This window comes from Corylus avellana, chromosome ca1 (genome assembly GCF_901000735.1).
Source record: "Corylus avellana chromosome ca1, CavTom2PMs-1.0".
Lineage (NCBI taxonomy): Eukaryota > Viridiplantae > Streptophyta > Magnoliopsida > Fagales > Betulaceae > Corylus > Corylus avellana.
Window position 1 is genome coordinate 10,132,125 of NC_081541.1, and position 17,306 is coordinate 10,149,430.

The 17,306-nt window shown below is 36.8% G+C and overlaps 3 protein-coding genes across 3 annotated transcripts; all 3 read left to right on the forward strand.

Annotated features, from left to right (window-relative positions):
* Window positions 1-659: 659 nt before the first annotated feature.
* LOC132187619 (sugar transport protein 13-like) lies at window positions 660-5,047 on the forward strand. Its single transcript, XM_059601992.1, has 4 exons — window positions 660-894; window positions 1,665-1,987; window positions 2,852-2,976; window positions 3,870-5,047. The coding sequence occupies exons 1-4, from the start codon at window positions 759-761 to the stop codon at window positions 4,897-4,899; spliced, it is 1,614 nt and encodes a 537-aa protein (XP_059457975.1). The 5' UTR covers window positions 660-758; the 3' UTR covers window positions 4,900-5,047.
* A 368-nt stretch (window positions 5,048-5,415) lies between these two features.
* Window positions 5,416-12,541, forward strand: LOC132167517 (sugar transport protein 13-like). Its single transcript, XM_059578518.1, has 4 exons — window positions 5,416-5,591; window positions 7,820-8,142; window positions 10,336-10,460; window positions 11,356-12,541. The coding sequence occupies exons 1-4, from the start codon at window positions 5,447-5,449 to the stop codon at window positions 12,386-12,388; spliced, it is 1,626 nt and encodes a 541-aa protein (XP_059434501.1). The 5' UTR covers window positions 5,416-5,446; the 3' UTR covers window positions 12,389-12,541.
* A 2,286-nt stretch (window positions 12,542-14,827) lies between these two features.
* Window positions 14,828-16,777, forward strand: LOC132167225 (mavicyanin). Its single transcript, XM_059578131.1, has 2 exons — window positions 14,828-15,185; window positions 16,191-16,777. Exons 1-2 carry the CDS (start codon window positions 14,948-14,950, stop codon window positions 16,568-16,570), a joined length of 618 nt encoding a protein of 205 aa, XP_059434114.1. The 5' UTR covers window positions 14,828-14,947; the 3' UTR covers window positions 16,571-16,777.
* Window positions 16,778-17,306: the final 529 nt, after the last annotated feature.

Here is a 17,306-nt window from a genome sequence, read left to right on the forward strand (position 1 = left end):
AAATGATCTATTTGATAACGAGCTTAGAACTTTTAAGCTTAAAAGCCAACAACCACTAGAGCATTTCTTCCTCCTTACAAATTAAGCAAGTAAAAGACTTTCAAGGAGAGTAGCTATTGTACACGTCATATGGAAGTCACCCTGCTTCAATTTGATTATTACCCCTAAAAAGCCTTTAATACGAGAAATAAAGCAGATCGATCGTACGTACAGGATCTGATCATACGTACACATTACACATCGATCATAAATATATGAAGCGATAATATTTGTTATGTCGATCGATAAGATACCATGCTCTTCACCTGGATTTATCCAAACCATTTTGCTTTAATTTTCGCAGGAGACTTTTCGCTTTACCATTTTTTTTTCTCATTGTCCTCATTTTTTCCGTGCTTTTCTATTACAGCCACCCGCAGACCAACTTATCCAAATCGATAAAAGGAAAAAACTTCTTAAAACTAAAGTTAGAGCCTTTGACTAGCTAGCTTGGCAGCCGACAATGAAGAACACGGTCCATCTAAATAGCCACGTGGAAAGATCCTGGCGGTGGTGCCCACTAACATGAAACATCATCCAATTCGTACCTCCTGCTCCTCCCACTTGTATGTGAACTCTTAAGAACCTCCATTGCCTATATAAACAAGTCCCCCCCTCCCTCGTTAGCACATATCATCCAAACTCCCTTCTTCTTCTTCTTTATCTTCTCGAGACTTTTGATAAGAGATATATATCAGAGAGCTTTTGATATAACAATCATGACGGCCGGTGGGTTCTCCGGTCCTCCTGGAGGAGGCACTGAATTCGAGGCCAAGATCACGCCAATCGTCATAATTTCGTGCATTATGGCCGCCACAGGAGGCCTCATGTTCGGTTACGATGTCGGTGTTTCAGGTACGTAGATCTTCACCTCTCTCTTTATTTGTCTTTCTCACAACACCCATATATATGATATTAGATCTTGGTCTTAGAGATTTAAGGTTATAGAAATTCCGCTCCCCTTTTTGTGGGAACATGTCAAAAAAAAAAAACAAAAAAAATTGGTCGGTGAGCGTCTCCAAAAGGCAAGAAAATATTAACTAAAAATAATAGAAAGGAAAACTTTTGTTAAAACGGTTAAAAATTTCAGGGTTGAATCTGTAAAATACAGAGAAAGATGAAGTGGAAAAGCAGCTTCCCTCCCGCCAAAGTGGGAGTGGAAAGGCAAAGGACAAGATTTACCCTTTTTCGGTGACATATAATTGTTTTTCTTATTGTTCGTAATATAAATATTTGCTTTACAATAAATTCACAAACTTACCTAATTATCGAAATTGATAAAAGAAAAAAAAAAATTTATTAGAATTAAATTTACAGCCTGCCTTGAAAAAGGGATAACGCCGGTTGCAACACCCTCTCTATATATATTGTTCTAAAAGGGAAAGATTTGCGCTTGGTTTTTCACTTTCCAATTTTCATTAAGTAGAGAAGGGTACTTTAGGGACTTTTGCTTAGACTGCCATCATCTGGCCCGTTCACCGTATTGTTTTGGCCTTTTCAAGTACAGCACGATGACCAATAGATTCAATTAGTACTGAAATTACCTTTATACCCATGCCACTTTGCATTATTACGATCCTTCCTTAATGGCCCACTAATTTTTGGTGAATTTTAATTTGATGCAGGTGGTGTTACATCCATGCCCTCCTTCTTGAATAAATTTTTCCCGGCTGTTTACCTGAAGACGCAGGATAAAAATCTGAACAGCAATTACTGCAAATACGATAATCAAGGTCTTCAGCTGTTCACATCATCGCTGTACCTCGCCGGTTTAATCGCAACATTCTTCGCGTCCTACACGACCAGAATGTTTGGCCGGAGGCCAACCATGTTGATCGCCGGAATTTTCTTCATATGCGGCACCATCCTTAATGCTGCGGCGCAAGACCTTGCCATGCTCATTATTGGAAGGATCTTGCTCGGATGTGGTGTTGGTTTCGCTAATCAGGTTCGTTAATTAATTCCTTTAATGGCTTTTAAATTAGCGTTACATGCATAATCATTTTTTTTTTTTTTTTGTCATTAATATTTTAATAATGTTTTAGTTTGCGTATGATGATAACTTCATGATGATTATAATATCATGTGGGTGGGTGAGACAGTTTGCTAGAGCTATGAGTCAAATATATGGGGTCGTTATTTAATTCTCTCATGTGGATCATTTTCTTCCATGAAAAAGAAATAACAGTAAGGAAAAACCACAAGTATTTCCAACCCTTTTTTTCTTTATATATATTCTTTACCTACGTACATGTGATATAAACCTATTGATCCTTGGTATCTATTTCTAGCTTAGCATCATTGATAAAGAAATTTCTTGGAGTCATCGAGAGAAAGTCGACTAATAAACCAATTTTCTTTTGAAAAAGCCATTGGTTCTTTGTGGAATAACGTGATGTTTTGGATCCCCTTTTTTTCTTCCCAACTTTCCTGTCTTTGCATGTGTGGCGTGCATTTTTGAATACTTTATCTTATCTTTTTGTAATTACTTTGACCTTAATTCCAAAATTTCAACCACACATGTATGGGGGAGGTTGTAGCTGGTCTATGTAGATGCCTGCCCCACCTACATACATCTACATGTGATCGATCCCAAGTTGATCCTGCGGGGGGACATACGACTTGTAGTTGTGCGACACCATATTTACAATTTTTTTTTTTTTTAAAAAAAAAAAATCGTAAGATTCGAATTAAATTAATCAACGTGCAATCCACATGAAAATAGTTGTTTTTTGTTTTGCAATTTATGTGACAATTATGAAGTGTAAACTATTTGAGTTGTTAAACTAAGAATTTCAATGTATGACGACAGGCCGTGCCGGTGTTCCTTTCGGAGATTGCACCCACAAGGATACGTGGCGGTTTGAACATACTCTTTCAACTTAACGTCACCATTGGCATTCTCTTGGCCAACCTCATAAATTACGGTACCAATAAGTAAGTATACGATTCCCTGACGTAAAATAGCGACTGTGTTATATATAAAATTGTTGCTGTACACGTGTTCCGTAGATATTCACTTGGTAGTCCTCAGTATTAATTAAAAAAAAAAAAAAAAAAAAAAAGACAACGAATCTGTTCGTATGTTGAAGGTTATTTTTACTTGTCTTCTTGGGTCTCCTCGCCAAAAGGATTCCTTCATCACCATCGATGTTGACTATTCACCTGCAAATTGCATTAATACCTCGTTGTTAATAAATAAATGGGTCGCCCACTTGCTACTAGACATTTGTTTGTTTTGAGCCCGGATATTCGGGCAGAGCCCAACTAGAACATGACTATCTTACCACTTATGATTGGTCAATTAATTAGCTAGCATATCTAGTCCAATTAATTAAGATTGTCCTAATTATCTGTTCAAATTATTACAAATTTAGAGAGACAATAAGTGATCAATGGATATAAATTTTTTTCAACTTAGTCTTGTCATCTCTTATATATATATATATATTTAAATATTCTTAACTGTTATTATCATTCTATTAACATAAGAATCTAGACATTATTTTTTTAGAAACCCAACCATGTTAAATGACATTGAAAAAAATTTCTTCCAAAACCCACTTACTTCTTTTAAAATTTATTTGGGTAAGTCAGTTTTTATATTACTTGCCATAATTACTAATAATTTGAACAAATAATTACTGTCAATCCTTACTTGTCTGAGCACCAAATCAAATGATAATAGAAGAGACGAACTTAAAAAAAAAAAAAAAAAAGGGGAACCCTAATGGTTATTTAGCTTTGATTGGCTGTTGATATAGAAGCCTAGTTGGAGGGAATAATAAATAGTCATTTTATTGATAATATGTATTGGCATGAAATTGCAGAATCAAAGGGGGATGGGGCTGGAGGCTGTCGTTGGGTTTAGCCGGCGTTCCCGCAGGTCTCCTAACCTTGGGGGCTCTCCTAGTGGTGGAAACTCCCAACAGTCTGATAGAGCGCGGTCTCTTGGAACAGGGAAAATCTGTGCTTAGAAAGATCCGGGGAACCGACAACATTGAACCTGAGTTCTTGGAGCTTGTCGAGGCTAGTCGTGTCGCTAAAGAAGTGAAGCACCCCTTCAGGAATCTCCTCAAGCGCAGGAATCGCCCCCAGCTGATCATCGCAGTATGCTTCCAGATCTTCCAGCAATTCACCGGCATCAACGCAATCATGTTTTACGCTCCTGTTCTGTTCAACACCTTGGGATTTGGGAACGACGCTTCCCTTTACTCCGCCGTTATAACCGGAGCCGTTAACGCCCTCTCCACCGTCGTGTCCATCTACTCCGTGGACAAAGTGGGCCGTCGCATTCTGTTGTTGGAAGCCGGCGTCCAGATGTTCTTTTCTCAAGTGGCGATAGCAATCATCCTAGGAATTAAGTTGAAAGACCACACGGAAAATCTTGAGAAGAGTTTCGGAATCCTCGTAGTTGTCTTGGTGTGCACGTATGTGGCGTCCTTTGCTTGGTCTTGGGGGCCTCTTGGGTGGCTGATCCCCAGCGAGACATTCCCGCTGGAGACTCGGTCGGCGGGGCAGAGTGTGACGGTGTGTATCAACTTGCTTTTCACTTTTATTATAGCGCAGTCCTTCCTCTCAATGCTTTGCCATTTCAAGTATGGAATCTTTCTCTTCTTCTCCGGCTGGGTTGTCATCATGTCAATCTTCGTGCTGTTTCTGCTGCCGGAGACCAAGGGCATCCCCATTGAAGAGATGACACAGAGAGTGTGGAAGCAGCACTGGTTGTGGAAGAGATTTATGGATTATGACCACGAAGACGGCGGAGCTCATGTTTTCAATGGCACTGAAAAGGAAAACGGGCATAGTAATGGGAAAAAGGGGCATAGTAATGGATTTGATCCTTCTTCTCAACTGTAAACTCGAGAAAATTGTTCAACCAACTTGATATACTAGAACAGAGACACTGGGCATTAGATATAAGGTAGATAAATGTAATATTGCAGTGTCGGGGTTTACTACTTTTTATTTTTATAAGTATAATTATAATTATTTTTGTGTGCATTAATGAGCTGGCCGTGGTTTGACATGCTTTATGAGAGTATTCCTAGCTTCCCTCATCATGTATAGTTGGATCAGCATCCGAATTTTTAAGAATTTTAGGGAATTGCAATTCCAATCATCCAGGTCGTTATTTCTAAATGAACGGTTTAGATTAAATCACGTCAACGAAAATAATAACAAACAACAACAAAAAAATTAACAGTCCATCTAAATAGCCACGTGGAAAGATCCTGGCGGTGGTGCCCACTAACATGAAACATCACCCAATTCGTACGTCCTGCCCTCCCACTTGTATGTAACTCTTGAGACCTCCATTGTCTATATAAACAAGGCCCCCTCCCTCGTTAGCACATATCATCCAAACTCCCTTCTTCTACTTCTTTATCTTCTCGAGACTTTTGATATGACAATCATGCCGGCCGGTGGGTTCTCCGGTCCTCCTGGAGGAGGCACTGAATTCGAGGCCAAGATCACGCCAATCGTCATAATTTCGTGCATTATGGCCGCCTCAGGAGGCCTCATGTTCGGTTACGATATCGGTGTTTCAGGTACGTAGATCTTCACCTCTCTCTTTCTTTGTCTTTCTCACGACACCCATATATATGATATTAGATCTTGGTCTCAGAGATTTAAGGTTATAGAAATCTCACTCCACCTCTCGTGGGGACATGTCAAAAAACCGAAAAAAAAAATTATAGAACTTGGTTTGGTGAGCGTCTCCAAAAGGCAAGAAAATATTAACTAAAAATAATAAAAAGGAAAACTTTTTGTTAAAATTAACGGTTAAAAATTTCAGGGTTGAATCTGTAAAATATAGAGAAAGATAAAGTGGAAAAGTAGCTTCCCTCCCGCCAAAGTGGGAGTGGAAAGGCAAATGACAAGATTTACCCTTTTACGGTGACATATAATTGTTTTTCTTATTGTTCCTAATTAGGGTGAGCATATTAATCGGTTACCGATTACCGACCGATTATCAAATTTAACCAAACCGATAGTTATCAGTCGGTAATCGAATAAAAATTTTATACCGATAAGCTTATCAGTCGGTAATTTAATAATTTTTTATCGAAAAACCGATATGACCGATATGACAAATAAGTTTTTTAATTTTTAATTTTTTATAATTTAATATTTATTTTTATAAAAATAAATAAAACTTCAATAAGTTATTTTAGCCAAAAATATACTCCAAAATAACTAATTTTTAATAAGCTATTTTAGGCTTTAGCCTAACAAAACGTATTTGGGTCTCCAAAACAATTAATTTTTTGTCCAATTAACAACCAGTTAAAAGCCCAATAAAAAGCCCACAAAAGCCCAAACCGATTTAACCGACCGGTTAACCGATTACCGATATGACCGATAATTTTCGGTTAACATTTCTTATTGGTCGGTAATCGGTTAGGATTTGGTTAACCGATAGCTTATCGGTTAACCGACCGATAAGGCCATTAACCGGACCAGTATGACCGATACCAGCCCTATTCGTAATATAAATATTTGCTTTACATTAATAAATTCACAAACTTACCTAATTATCGAAATTGATAAAAGAAAAAAATTATTAGAATTAAATTTACAGCCTGCCTTGAAGAAGGGATAATGCCGGTTGCAACACCCTCTCTCTATATATATTATATTGTTCTAAGAGCATTTTCAATGAAAGAGGCAAATGTTACTTTTATCTAAAATAATTCTTCAAATGTTTAAAAAACCCCCTACATTAGATTAGCCAAAAAAAAAATATATATATATAAAATAGATATTTGATTGGAAGAGCTAAAAGAAAGCTAAATATAGCAGCACTTTTCAAGGGAGCTATTTTATTTTTCATTGTTTCTCTTACCTGTTTTCTTTTTTTCTCAGATTTTTTCCTACTTTTTCTCTGTATGTTCTCTTTTTTCCCAATTTTTTTTTTCTATTTTTCCTCTCATATGTTCTCTTTGTCCCAAAACTTTTCTTAATTTTAATAATATTTTAATAGAATAGATAGAAATATAGTTAATCAGACGTAGAGACATTTAAAAATGGTTTAGCTAAACTAGATAAAAGTGAGTTTTGAGGAGCCATTTTACATAAAAATATAACTCCTCCATTGGGAATGCTCTAAAAGGACAAGATTTGCGCTTGATTTTTCACTTTCCAATTTTCATCAAGTAGAGAAGGGTACTTTAGGGACTTTGCTTAGACTGCCATCATCTAACCCGTTGACCGTATTGTTTTGTCCTTTTCAAGTACAGCATGATGACCAATAACGGGTTTGTTTGGCAAACCCCAGCACACACCCCAAGACCCAGGGCACTACACACCCCAAGACCCAGGGCACTGTTCTTTGTTTGACTATCATGCTGTTGCCTACCTGTAGCCACTTGCATGTGGGAGAACCCAATTGTCTTAAAAGACAAAAATGCCTATATAGCACAATAGAAAACAAATGAACTAAAGGGTGTTTTGAAGGGACAAAATAGGCTTTGTTTACAATGATAAGGGGTAAAATAGGAAATGTTGGTAATAAACCCAGTCACGGTCAGCGTGCAGCAGTCTTTTCTTCAGACTGTCTTCGGCTCAATCACTTAAAGCGCTACAGTACCGTGGAAGGTGAACAGTGCAAAGGAGTTTGCCAAACACCCCCAACATCTCGTTGCAACCGAATCTTCACCGTGTACCTAATTTTCAATTATTACAAAATTACCTTTATACCCATGCCACCAGCTTACATTATTACGATCCTTCCTTAATGGCCCACTAATTTTTGGTGAATTTTAATTTGATGCAGGTGGTGTTACATCCATGCCCTCCTTCTTGAATAAATTTTTCCCGGCTGTTTACCTGAAGACGCAGGATAAAAATCTGAACAGCAATTACTGCAAATACGATAATCAAGGTCTTCAGTTGTTCACATCATCGCTGTACCTCGCCGGTTTAATCGCAACATTCTTCGCGTCCTACACGACCAGAAAGCTTGGCCGGAGACAAACCATGTTGATTGCCGGAATTTTCTTCATATGCGGCACCATCCTTAATGCTGCGGCGCAAGACCTTGCCATGCTCATTATTGGAAGGATCTTGCTCGGATGTGGTGTTGGTTTCGCTAATCAGGTTCGTTAATTAATTTCTTTTATGGCTTTTAAATTAACGTTACATGCATAATCTTTTTCTTTTTTTTTTTTTCTTTTTTTATCATTAATATTTTACTAATGTTTTAGTTTTCGTATGATTATAACTTCATGATGATTATAATATCATTTGGGCGAGACAGTTTGCTAGAGCTATGAGTCAAATATATGGGGTCGTTATTTAATTCTCTCATGTGGATCATTTTCTTCCATGAAAAGGAAATTACAATAAGGAAAAACCACAAGTATTTCCAAGACCTATTGATCCTTGGTATCTATTTCTAGCTTAGCATAATTGATAAAGAAATTTCTTGGAGTCATCGAGAGAAAGTCGACTAATAAACCAATTTTCTTTTGAAAAAGTCATTCGTTCTTTGTGGAATAACGTGATGTTTTGGACCCCCATTTTTTTTCTTCCCAACTTCCCTGTCTTTGCATGTATGGCGTGCATTTTTGAATACTTTATCTTATCTTTTTGTAATTACTTTGACCTTAATTCCAAAATTTCAACCACACATGTATGGGGGAGGTTGTAGCTGGTCTATGTAGATGCCTGCCCCACCTACATCTACATGTGATCGATCCCAAGTTGATCCGGAGGGGGACATACGACTTGTACTTGTGCGACACCATATTTACAATTAGGAAAAAAATATAAAAAAGTCCCCAAAACTACTAGCCGGTCGTTATTTAATTCTCTCATGTGGATCATTTTCTTCCATGAAAAGGAAATTACAATAAGGAAAAACGACAAGTATTTCCAAGACCTATTGATCCTTGGTATCTATTTCTAGCTTAGCATCATTGATAAAGAAATTTCTTGGAGTCATCGAGAGAAAGTCGACTAATAAACCAATTTTCTTTTGAAAAAGTCATTCGTTCTTTGTGGAATAACGTGATGTTTTGGACCCCCATTTTTTTTCTTCCCAACTTCCCTGTCTTTGCATGAATGGCGTGCATTTTTGAATACTTTATCTTATCTTTTTGTAATTACTTTGACCTTAATTCCAAAATTTCAACCACACATGTATGGGGGAGGTTGTAGCTGGTCTATGTAGATGCCTGCCCCACCTACATCTGCATGTGATCGATCCCAAGTTGATCCGGAGGGGGACACACGACTTGTACTTGTGCGACACCATATTTACAATTAGGAAAAAAATATAAAAAAGTCCCCAAAACTACTAGCCGTTTTCGATTTAGCTCCCTAATATTTCAAAAGTGATAAAGTAGCCCCCCAAACTACCAAATTATTGCATTTTGGCCACTTCGTTAGTCAAAATCGTCTGTTTGGACGGAAACTGAAAAACGACGTCGTTTTGTTGGAGGGCTACTTTATCACTTTCTGAATATTATGGGGCTAAATGAAAACGACTGGTAGTTTGGGGGGCTATTTTATATTTTTCCCAAAAATGTTTTTTCATAAAAGGGCATTGTAGTAACTTACCCATAACAGAATGACGTCGTTTTACAGTTTCAGCCCAAACTGACAGTTTTGACTAACAGAGTGGCCAAAATGGAATAGTTTGGTAGTTTGGGAGGCTACTTTATCACTTTTGGAACATTAGGGGGTTAAATCGAAAACAACTGGTAGTTTATGAGGTTTTTTTATATTTTTCCCTTACAATTAAAAAGAAAATATAAAAAAAGAAGGGTTAAAGGCTCAACTTTTTTGCCCAACTTTGGGCCAACTTTCACCTTTTTTTTTTTTTTTTACAAAAAAACAAAATAAAAAATGGAAAAAAATATCTGAAGCAACCCTATCTATTTTTTGTCTTTCTTTTATTTGGTTTTTTTTTTAAAAAAAAAAATGAAAAATGGTATTTTTCTTCATAATAATGACATTTTTTTAAAAATAAAAAATGTCATTATTATGAAGAAAAATACCATTTTTCATTTTTTTTAAAAAAAAATACCAAATAAAAGAAAGGCAAAAAATAGATAGGGTTGCTTCAAACATTTTTTTCATTTTTTATTATTATTTTTTTTAAAAAAAAAAATAAGACAAAAAGTTGGGTCCTATCATCCCTCATATAAAAAAATCATAAGATTCGAATTAAATTAATCAACATGCAATCCACATGAAAATAGTTGTTTTTTGTTTTGCAATTTATGTGACAATTATGAAGTGTAAACTATTTGAGTTGTTGGACTGAATTTCAATGTATGACGACAGGCCGTGCCGGTGTTCCTTTCGGAGATTGCACCCACAAGGATACGTGGCGGTTTGAACATACTCTTTCAACTTAACGTCACCATTGGCATTCTCTTGGCCAACCTCATAAATTACGGTACCAATAAGTAAGTATACGATTCCCTGAACGTAAAATAGCGACTGTGTTTTATATATATATATAATTGTTGCCGTACACGTGTTCCGTAGATATTCACTTGGTAGTCCTCAGTATTAATTAAAAAAAAAAAACGCAACGAATCTGTTCGTATGTTGAAGGTTATTTTGACTTGTCATCTTGGGTCTCCTCGCCAAAAGGATTCCTTCATCACCATCGATGTTGACTATTCACCTGCAAATTGCATTAATACCTCGTTGTTAATAAATAAATGGGTCGCCCACTTGCTACTAGACATTTGTATGTTTTGAGCCCGGATATTCGGGCAGAGCCCAGCTAGACCTAGAACATGACTATCTTACCACTTATGATTGGTCAATTAATTAGCTAGCATATCTAGTCCAATTAATTAAGATTGTCCGAATTATCTGTTCAAATTATTACAAATTTAGAGAGACAATAAGTGATCAATGGATATAAATTTTTTTCAACTTAGTCTTGTCATCTCTTATATATATATATTTAAATATTCTTAACTGTTATTATCATTCTATTAACATAAGAATCTAGACATTATTTTTTTAGAAACCCAACCATGTTAAATGACATTGAAAAAAATTTCTTCCAAAACCCACTTACTTCTTTTAAAATTTATTTGGGTAAGTCAGTTTTTATATTACTTGCCATAATTACTAATAATTTGAACAAATAATTACTGTCAATCCTTACTTGTCTGAGCACCAAATCAAATGATAATAGAAGAGACGAACTAAAAAAAAAAAAAGAAAAAAAAAGGGGAACCCTAATGGTTATTTAGCTTTGATTGGCCGTTGATATAGAAGCCTAGTTGGAGGGAATAATAAATAGTCATTTTATTGATAATATGTATTGGCATGAAATTGCAGAATCAAAGGGGGATGGGGCTGGAGGCTGTCGTTGGGTTTAGCCGGCGTTCCCGCAGGTCTCCTAACCTTGGGGGCTCTCCTAGTGGTGGAAACTCCCAACAGTCTGATAGAGCGCGGTCTCTTGGAACAGGGAAAATCTGTGCTTAGAAAGATCCGGGGAACCGACAACATTGAACCTGAGTTCTTCTCGGAGCTTGTCGAGGCTAGTCGTGTCGCTAAAGAAGTGAAGCACCCCTTCAGGAATCTCCTCAAGCGCAGGAATCGCCCCCAGCTGATCATCGCGGTATGCTTCCAGATCTTCCAGCAATTCACCGGCATCAACGCAATCATGTTTTACGCTCCTGTTCTGTTCAACACCTTGGGATTTGGGAACGACGCTTCCCTTTACTCCGCCGTTATAACCGGAGCCGTTAACTCCCTCTCCACCGTCGTGTCCATCTACTCCGTCGACAAAGTGGGCCGTCGCGTTCTCTTGTTGGAAGCGGGCGTCCAGATGTTCCTTTCTCAAGTGGCGATAGCAATCATCCTAGGAATTAAGATGAAAGACCACTCGTACGATCTTGAGAAGGGTTTCGGAATCCTCGTAGTTGTCTTGGTGTGCACGTATGTGGCGTCCTTTGCTTGGTCTTGGGGGCCTCTTGGGTGGCTGATCCCCAGCGAGATATTCCCGCTGGAGACTCGGTCGGCGGGGCAGAGTGTGGCGGTGTGTATCAATTTGCTTTTCACTTTTGTTATAGCGCAGTCCTTCCTCTCAATGCTTTGCCATTTCAAGTATGGAATCCTTCTCTTCTTCTCCGGCTGGGTTGTCATCATGTCAATCTTCGTGCTGTTTCTGCTGCCGGAGACCAAGAACATCCCAATTGAAGAGATGACACAGAGAGTGTGGAAGCAGCACTGGTTGTGGAAGAGATTTATGGATGATGACCACGAAGACGGCGGAGCTCATGTTTTCAATGGCACTGAAAAGGAAAACGGGCATAGTAATGGGAAAAAGGGGCATAGTAATGGATTTGATCCTTCTTCTCAACTGTAAACTCGAGAAAATTGTTCAACCAACTTGATATACTAGAACAGAGACACTGGGCATTAGATATAAGGTAGATAAATATTGTAATATTGCAGTGTCGGGGTTTACTACTTTTTATTTTTATAAGTATAATTATAATTATAATTATTTTTGGGTGCATTAATGAGCTGGCCGTGGTTTGACATGCTTTATGAGAGTATTCCTAGCTTCCCTTATTCTGTATAGTTGGATCGGCATCCGAATTTTTAAGAATTTTAGGGACTTGCAATTCCAATCATCCAGGTCGTTATTTCTAAATGAACGGTTTAGATTAAATCACGTCAACAAAAATAATAATAAATAACAACAAAAAAAATTAACAGGAACATGTGGAAGGCCGGGCCATCAGGCCCATCACTTTCTCTATTTAAAATAGAAATGATAGAGAAGAAATGGAAATTATACAAACGAATTGAAATGGAGAAGAAAGAATAAAATTATAATTTTACCCTTCTTCTCTATTTAAAATGGAAATGATCACAATCACATTCCCACACAATAGAGTGGACGGCACCACCCATGCTATAACAAACCGTACCAATATTGCAATGTAAAAAGAAAGAGATACATAAAAAGAAAAAGTTAGTAGTAAGATGTTATTTTAACTGTGAATTAGCCTCATCTTTTTGCTACTTGGCAGTTTGCTTTTATTGTTTCTGATTTGAGACTTGCGCTCTTTTCCTTTCAAAGCTGGAAAGCTTTGAAAATTTCTACATGTACCAATTATTGTGCCCATATTTTAGCAAAATGGGCCGCTACCCACCTAATGCTTGGTAGCATTCCCATAAGACTAATAATGCTAAAATTTCCACCCCATTTCACTTTTATTCTATTAAGATTACCTGATAGTCATCATTAGTTTTTAGATCTTTTATTTTATCTGACAGATGTAACAGTGTCAATTAATTTTTAGCCCAATCTTTTGTTAAAAAAATAAATTAAAAGACTGAAAGAATTGTTGTAAGAACTCACAATGATGAGATGAGAACATAATAGAATATAATGCAGAATAATAATAAACAAGAGAATTGAAAGAGACAAAATATGTAGGGTCTATGACCTATATCTACATACTAAAACCCTATAATAGGCTAAATCTTGTTTTTATTGAGTAATTTAATAGTACATAGGAAGTATCAATACATAGAAGCCAAATGGGGAGGAACTCTCGTACATAAGCAAGATGGAGACGAACCTACATATTCTCTGACAATTGTCACGTCAGTCTAATAAAATGAATGAAGATAAAATAGTGGTGGTGTAGTTTTCAATATCTGTCGAATGAAATTAAAGTGGTAACCAAAGTGATGATGACACTCTAAATTTTCTGTTGAGTACGAATGCGCACCGCACTAGTGCACCATACACCAATATCTCCAACATTCTTTCCTTTCAAGGCCTTCAACCAATGGCCCCCAAAAGTAAAAATTGACGAACCAAGTAAACAGCTAGATTGCGTGAAGGCAACTACCCATGCCATAGTGCGCGCCAATAATGGATGCTGCACTTGTATTAATACCAAATATCATGAATCAATAATTAAATCTTTTCCCCTTTTCGATTTCAATATTTTTGTAGTAATCTATATACCCAAAAAAAAAAAAAAAAAACAAAGGTTAAAAATGGCGACACTAATTCCTCTACCTTAATTAGGACTTAAGTAATCATCAAACATGGTATCAAAGTAATGAACTTGAATTAATTAGTACTCTATTTTTATAATTTACCTTCTATTTAAGTTAAATATTTGAAGGGTTATGCTTCATTGATTCGGGATAAGTGTTTAAATAAGTGGTAATTTAATGACCTTAATTAGGTCTGCCTTCATGAGCGATTAGGAGGAATAATTTAGTGTGAGGGGTTATTTCTCACGGCCTAGATAGTTGGGTGTAAATGGTTATTTATCACGGTCGGTTTAAATAAATTTTGTTAGAAAATTTGGCTACCTATATCTTAAATTTAGTCTACTCAAATCAGATCTGCTTTAACTGTATTTGTACATGGGATAGCGGGAGATTTAAGTCATAGATAACACTTGATTGTAACGTCATAGCATGTGGCTATGATTTTGCAAAACTTTATAATTTGTGCTGTAAGAGCTTTTTGCTCTACTCTGTAAATCCTCAGATTTTCGTTAAAAAAAAAAAAAATTCTTTTGCAATGATTTTTGCGCAAAAAATTATTATCTAATTTTTTAATGTAGGTGACTAGTTACATCCATAATTGACTAATATATTACCAGCTAGCGTCTAGGCCCAGTATTTAAGTAGTCAATATATATAATTTGGAATTGAAGAAGAAGCTTGGGCAAAATAATTAGTGAAATATATTTAGTTTCCTTAATTATGGGGTATTTAGTAATTGAGATTACATTTTTTAGCTATTCTTTTTTCAATCTTGTACTTGAAGAATAAATATACAGAAAGGGTGCTCTGTGCTCATTAGAATGTATAATTTAAAAAGTAGGAGGAAGTGTCACTTTCTTAATCAGAGCTCCAACCGACAAGAAGTCCAGAAGATTTATAAATGGCACACAGCCTCTCCAATTCTCTCACAACCCAACCAACCCACCACCCAAAGAGAAACAGACAGAGCATGGCTTCGGTGGAGATAGCCGTCGTTGTGCTCATGGCCATGGCCGTGGTCCACGTGTCCAATGCAGCTGTGTACAAGGTTGGGGACTCCGCAGGTTGGACCACCATCGGCAATGTCGACTACAAGCAGTGGGCTGCTCCTAAGAACTTTCAACTTGGTGACGTTATCCGTAAGTTTTTCTTCATTTTCTCTTCTTCTTCACTTCATCTTCATTCGTTCTCATTTTTGGGTTTTTCTCCTCTGAGATTTTTTTTTTTTTTTTTTTTTTTTTTTGGGGGTCTAAAATGAAGGATCCTGCAAAAAAAAAAAAAATTCATAGCTAAATGAGTGCCGACAACAGTGTAGCTAGGCTAGGCATAGTACGTCTGTCTGTCAAAGGATTTGCTTGTTAATGGAGGAAAGTATATATAGCCGTTGCTGTTGAGTGCACCATCATTGACACTTGTCGATCGGAAACCAAAAATGGGTAACGGTCATATTATAGCATCAACCTCCCGATTGCGTTCCCGTGGATGATTGTGTCGGCCATGTTGCGTGCAAGCGATGGCTCCCACCTGCATAATTAAACTACTCTTTCCACCCACCAACTCTTGCACGCTTGCTTTCATGATCACCATCATTGCTTTCACTTTTCCTTTTCATGGGTTTCACTCGGAATACAAAAATATCCATTCGCATAGGGGATCCAGGTAGGGTACCACTTCCACTAACTAGTTCGGATGTTTGGGAAAGGGCTAAAGACGTTACAGCTACTAATTGTTAAACTGACTGTCAAAGAAATTTTAAGCTTTGGAACCAATTGCTTTACTGCCTTTTACTTTTGGCAAATTTATGAAGTTTTGGGTAAATTACAACAGTTAAGCTCTCTCGACGTAACACCCTATTTGCACTTACACTCATTAACAGTATTACGTGCTATGTTCATACAACATTTCCATCTACATTTAACGGCTAAATCTTAGTCAGGGTGCTACAAAGAACAAAGTAGTAGTTTGGAGAGTTGGAGTGAATCATAATTTATAGGCATAAGTGCAAATGAGTTGTTGGTTTGGGGGTAAAGTGTGATTAACCCTATATATATATATATATATATATATATATATATATATACTTTCAACTGGCCTTTTGGTGCCTCAATTTTAACAGTTTTTTTTTTTTTTTGATGAATGAAAAGGTTTTGAGTACAATGCCCAATTTCACAATGTGATGCGAGTAACGCATGCGATGTACAAGTCATGTAATACGTCAAAGCCACTGGCCACCTATACCTCCGGAAATGACTCCATTACTATCATTGCTCGTGGCCACCACTTCTTTTTCTGTGGCGTCCCCGGCCACTGTCAGTCTGGTCAAAAGGTTGACATTAATGTGCTTCGCAATCTTTCAACAGCTCCAACTCCATCCGCCTTGGTCTCCCCTTTGGTCCCTGCCACCACCGTACCTGCTCCTTCTCCGAACAAGGGGGCTGCATTGAACGATTTGAAGGGCTGTGGTGGTTCTGCTATGCTCCAGTTGGCTATGACAGTTGTTGCACTTTTAGTTTCAGCCGCTTAAGCAAGAGTTTTTTGGTTAAAATTTTGTGGGATTTTTGGGAGTTTCTTTGTGTTGGGACTTATGGGTAATATATAGAATGTGTTAGCATTGCGAAATTCTTTGATTAGATCCCATACCAACATGTATTTTAAATTTACAAAATAATTCAATAATCATATTCAGTCATGATTGTGGACATTAGATACTAATAAATGCAGAGAAAATGGATGGGCTTTTATGTTTTTTTTGTCGTATTCTCCACATAGACAAGTTTTCTATTTGAATCCAACTAGACTTTTAAAAATTATGGATTAGCAGGACTAAACATTCAAATGAGCTTGCAATTGTGGCCTGCGTCACATTTTGTCTGCAACAATTGCTGCACCCATGACCCCTGAAAAGACCATTGGTTTAAGTAATAATGAGATCCACAACAGGGTCTGTTAGATAAAATAACTGTTATTTTAAAGGAGAAAATGAAAAATGAATTGATTGATGTAATATAAAAATTTAATTGATGTAACATAAAAGTAAAAAGAATTTTGAATTTTTCCTGTTTGTAAGTGAAAAGTGAAAAAATATTGATTGTTAATGTGAAAGATTGAATCGACTTTTGTTGGATAAAAATAAGCGTGTTGCCAAATAGCAAGCTTCTTTCTTCCATTCTTTCGTTCCTTTTTTCTTTTTAAAATATACAGCTAATAGAAAATCCTTAAATCCCACAATTCCATGTTCACATTTCACAGTGAAAGGAATT

Excerpts from the sequence above, each read along its gene's own strand:
- LOC132167517 (XM_059578518.1), top strand. The coding sequence starts at position 5,447 with ATGACAATCATGCCGGCCGGTGGGTTCTCCGGTCCTCCTGGAGGAGGC. Across the intron at positions 5,592-7,819 it reads TTACGATATCGGTGTTTCAG|GTGGTGTTACATCCATGCCC; the intron begins GTACGTAGATCT and ends AATTTGATGCAG. Across the intron at positions 10,461-11,355 it reads ATAAATTACGGTACCAATAA|AATCAAAGGGGGATGGGGCT; the intron begins GTAAGTATACGA and ends ATGAAATTGCAG.
- LOC132167225 (XM_059578131.1), top strand. The coding sequence starts at position 14,948 with ATGGCACACAGCCTCTCCAATTCTCTCACAACCCAACCAACCCACCAC. Across the intron at positions 15,186-16,190 it reads TCAACTTGGTGACGTTATCC|GTTTTGAGTACAATGCCCAA; the intron begins GTAAGTTTTTCT and ends ATGAATGAAAAG.
- LOC132187619 (XM_059601992.1), top strand. The coding sequence starts at position 759 with ATGACGGCCGGTGGGTTCTCCGGTCCTCCTGGAGGAGGCACTGAATTC. Across the intron at positions 1,988-2,851 it reads GTGTTGGTTTCGCTAATCAG|GCCGTGCCGGTGTTCCTTTC; the intron begins GTTCGTTAATTA and ends GTATGACGACAG. Across the intron at positions 2,977-3,869 it reads ATAAATTACGGTACCAATAA|AATCAAAGGGGGATGGGGCT; the intron begins GTAAGTATACGA and ends ATGAAATTGCAG.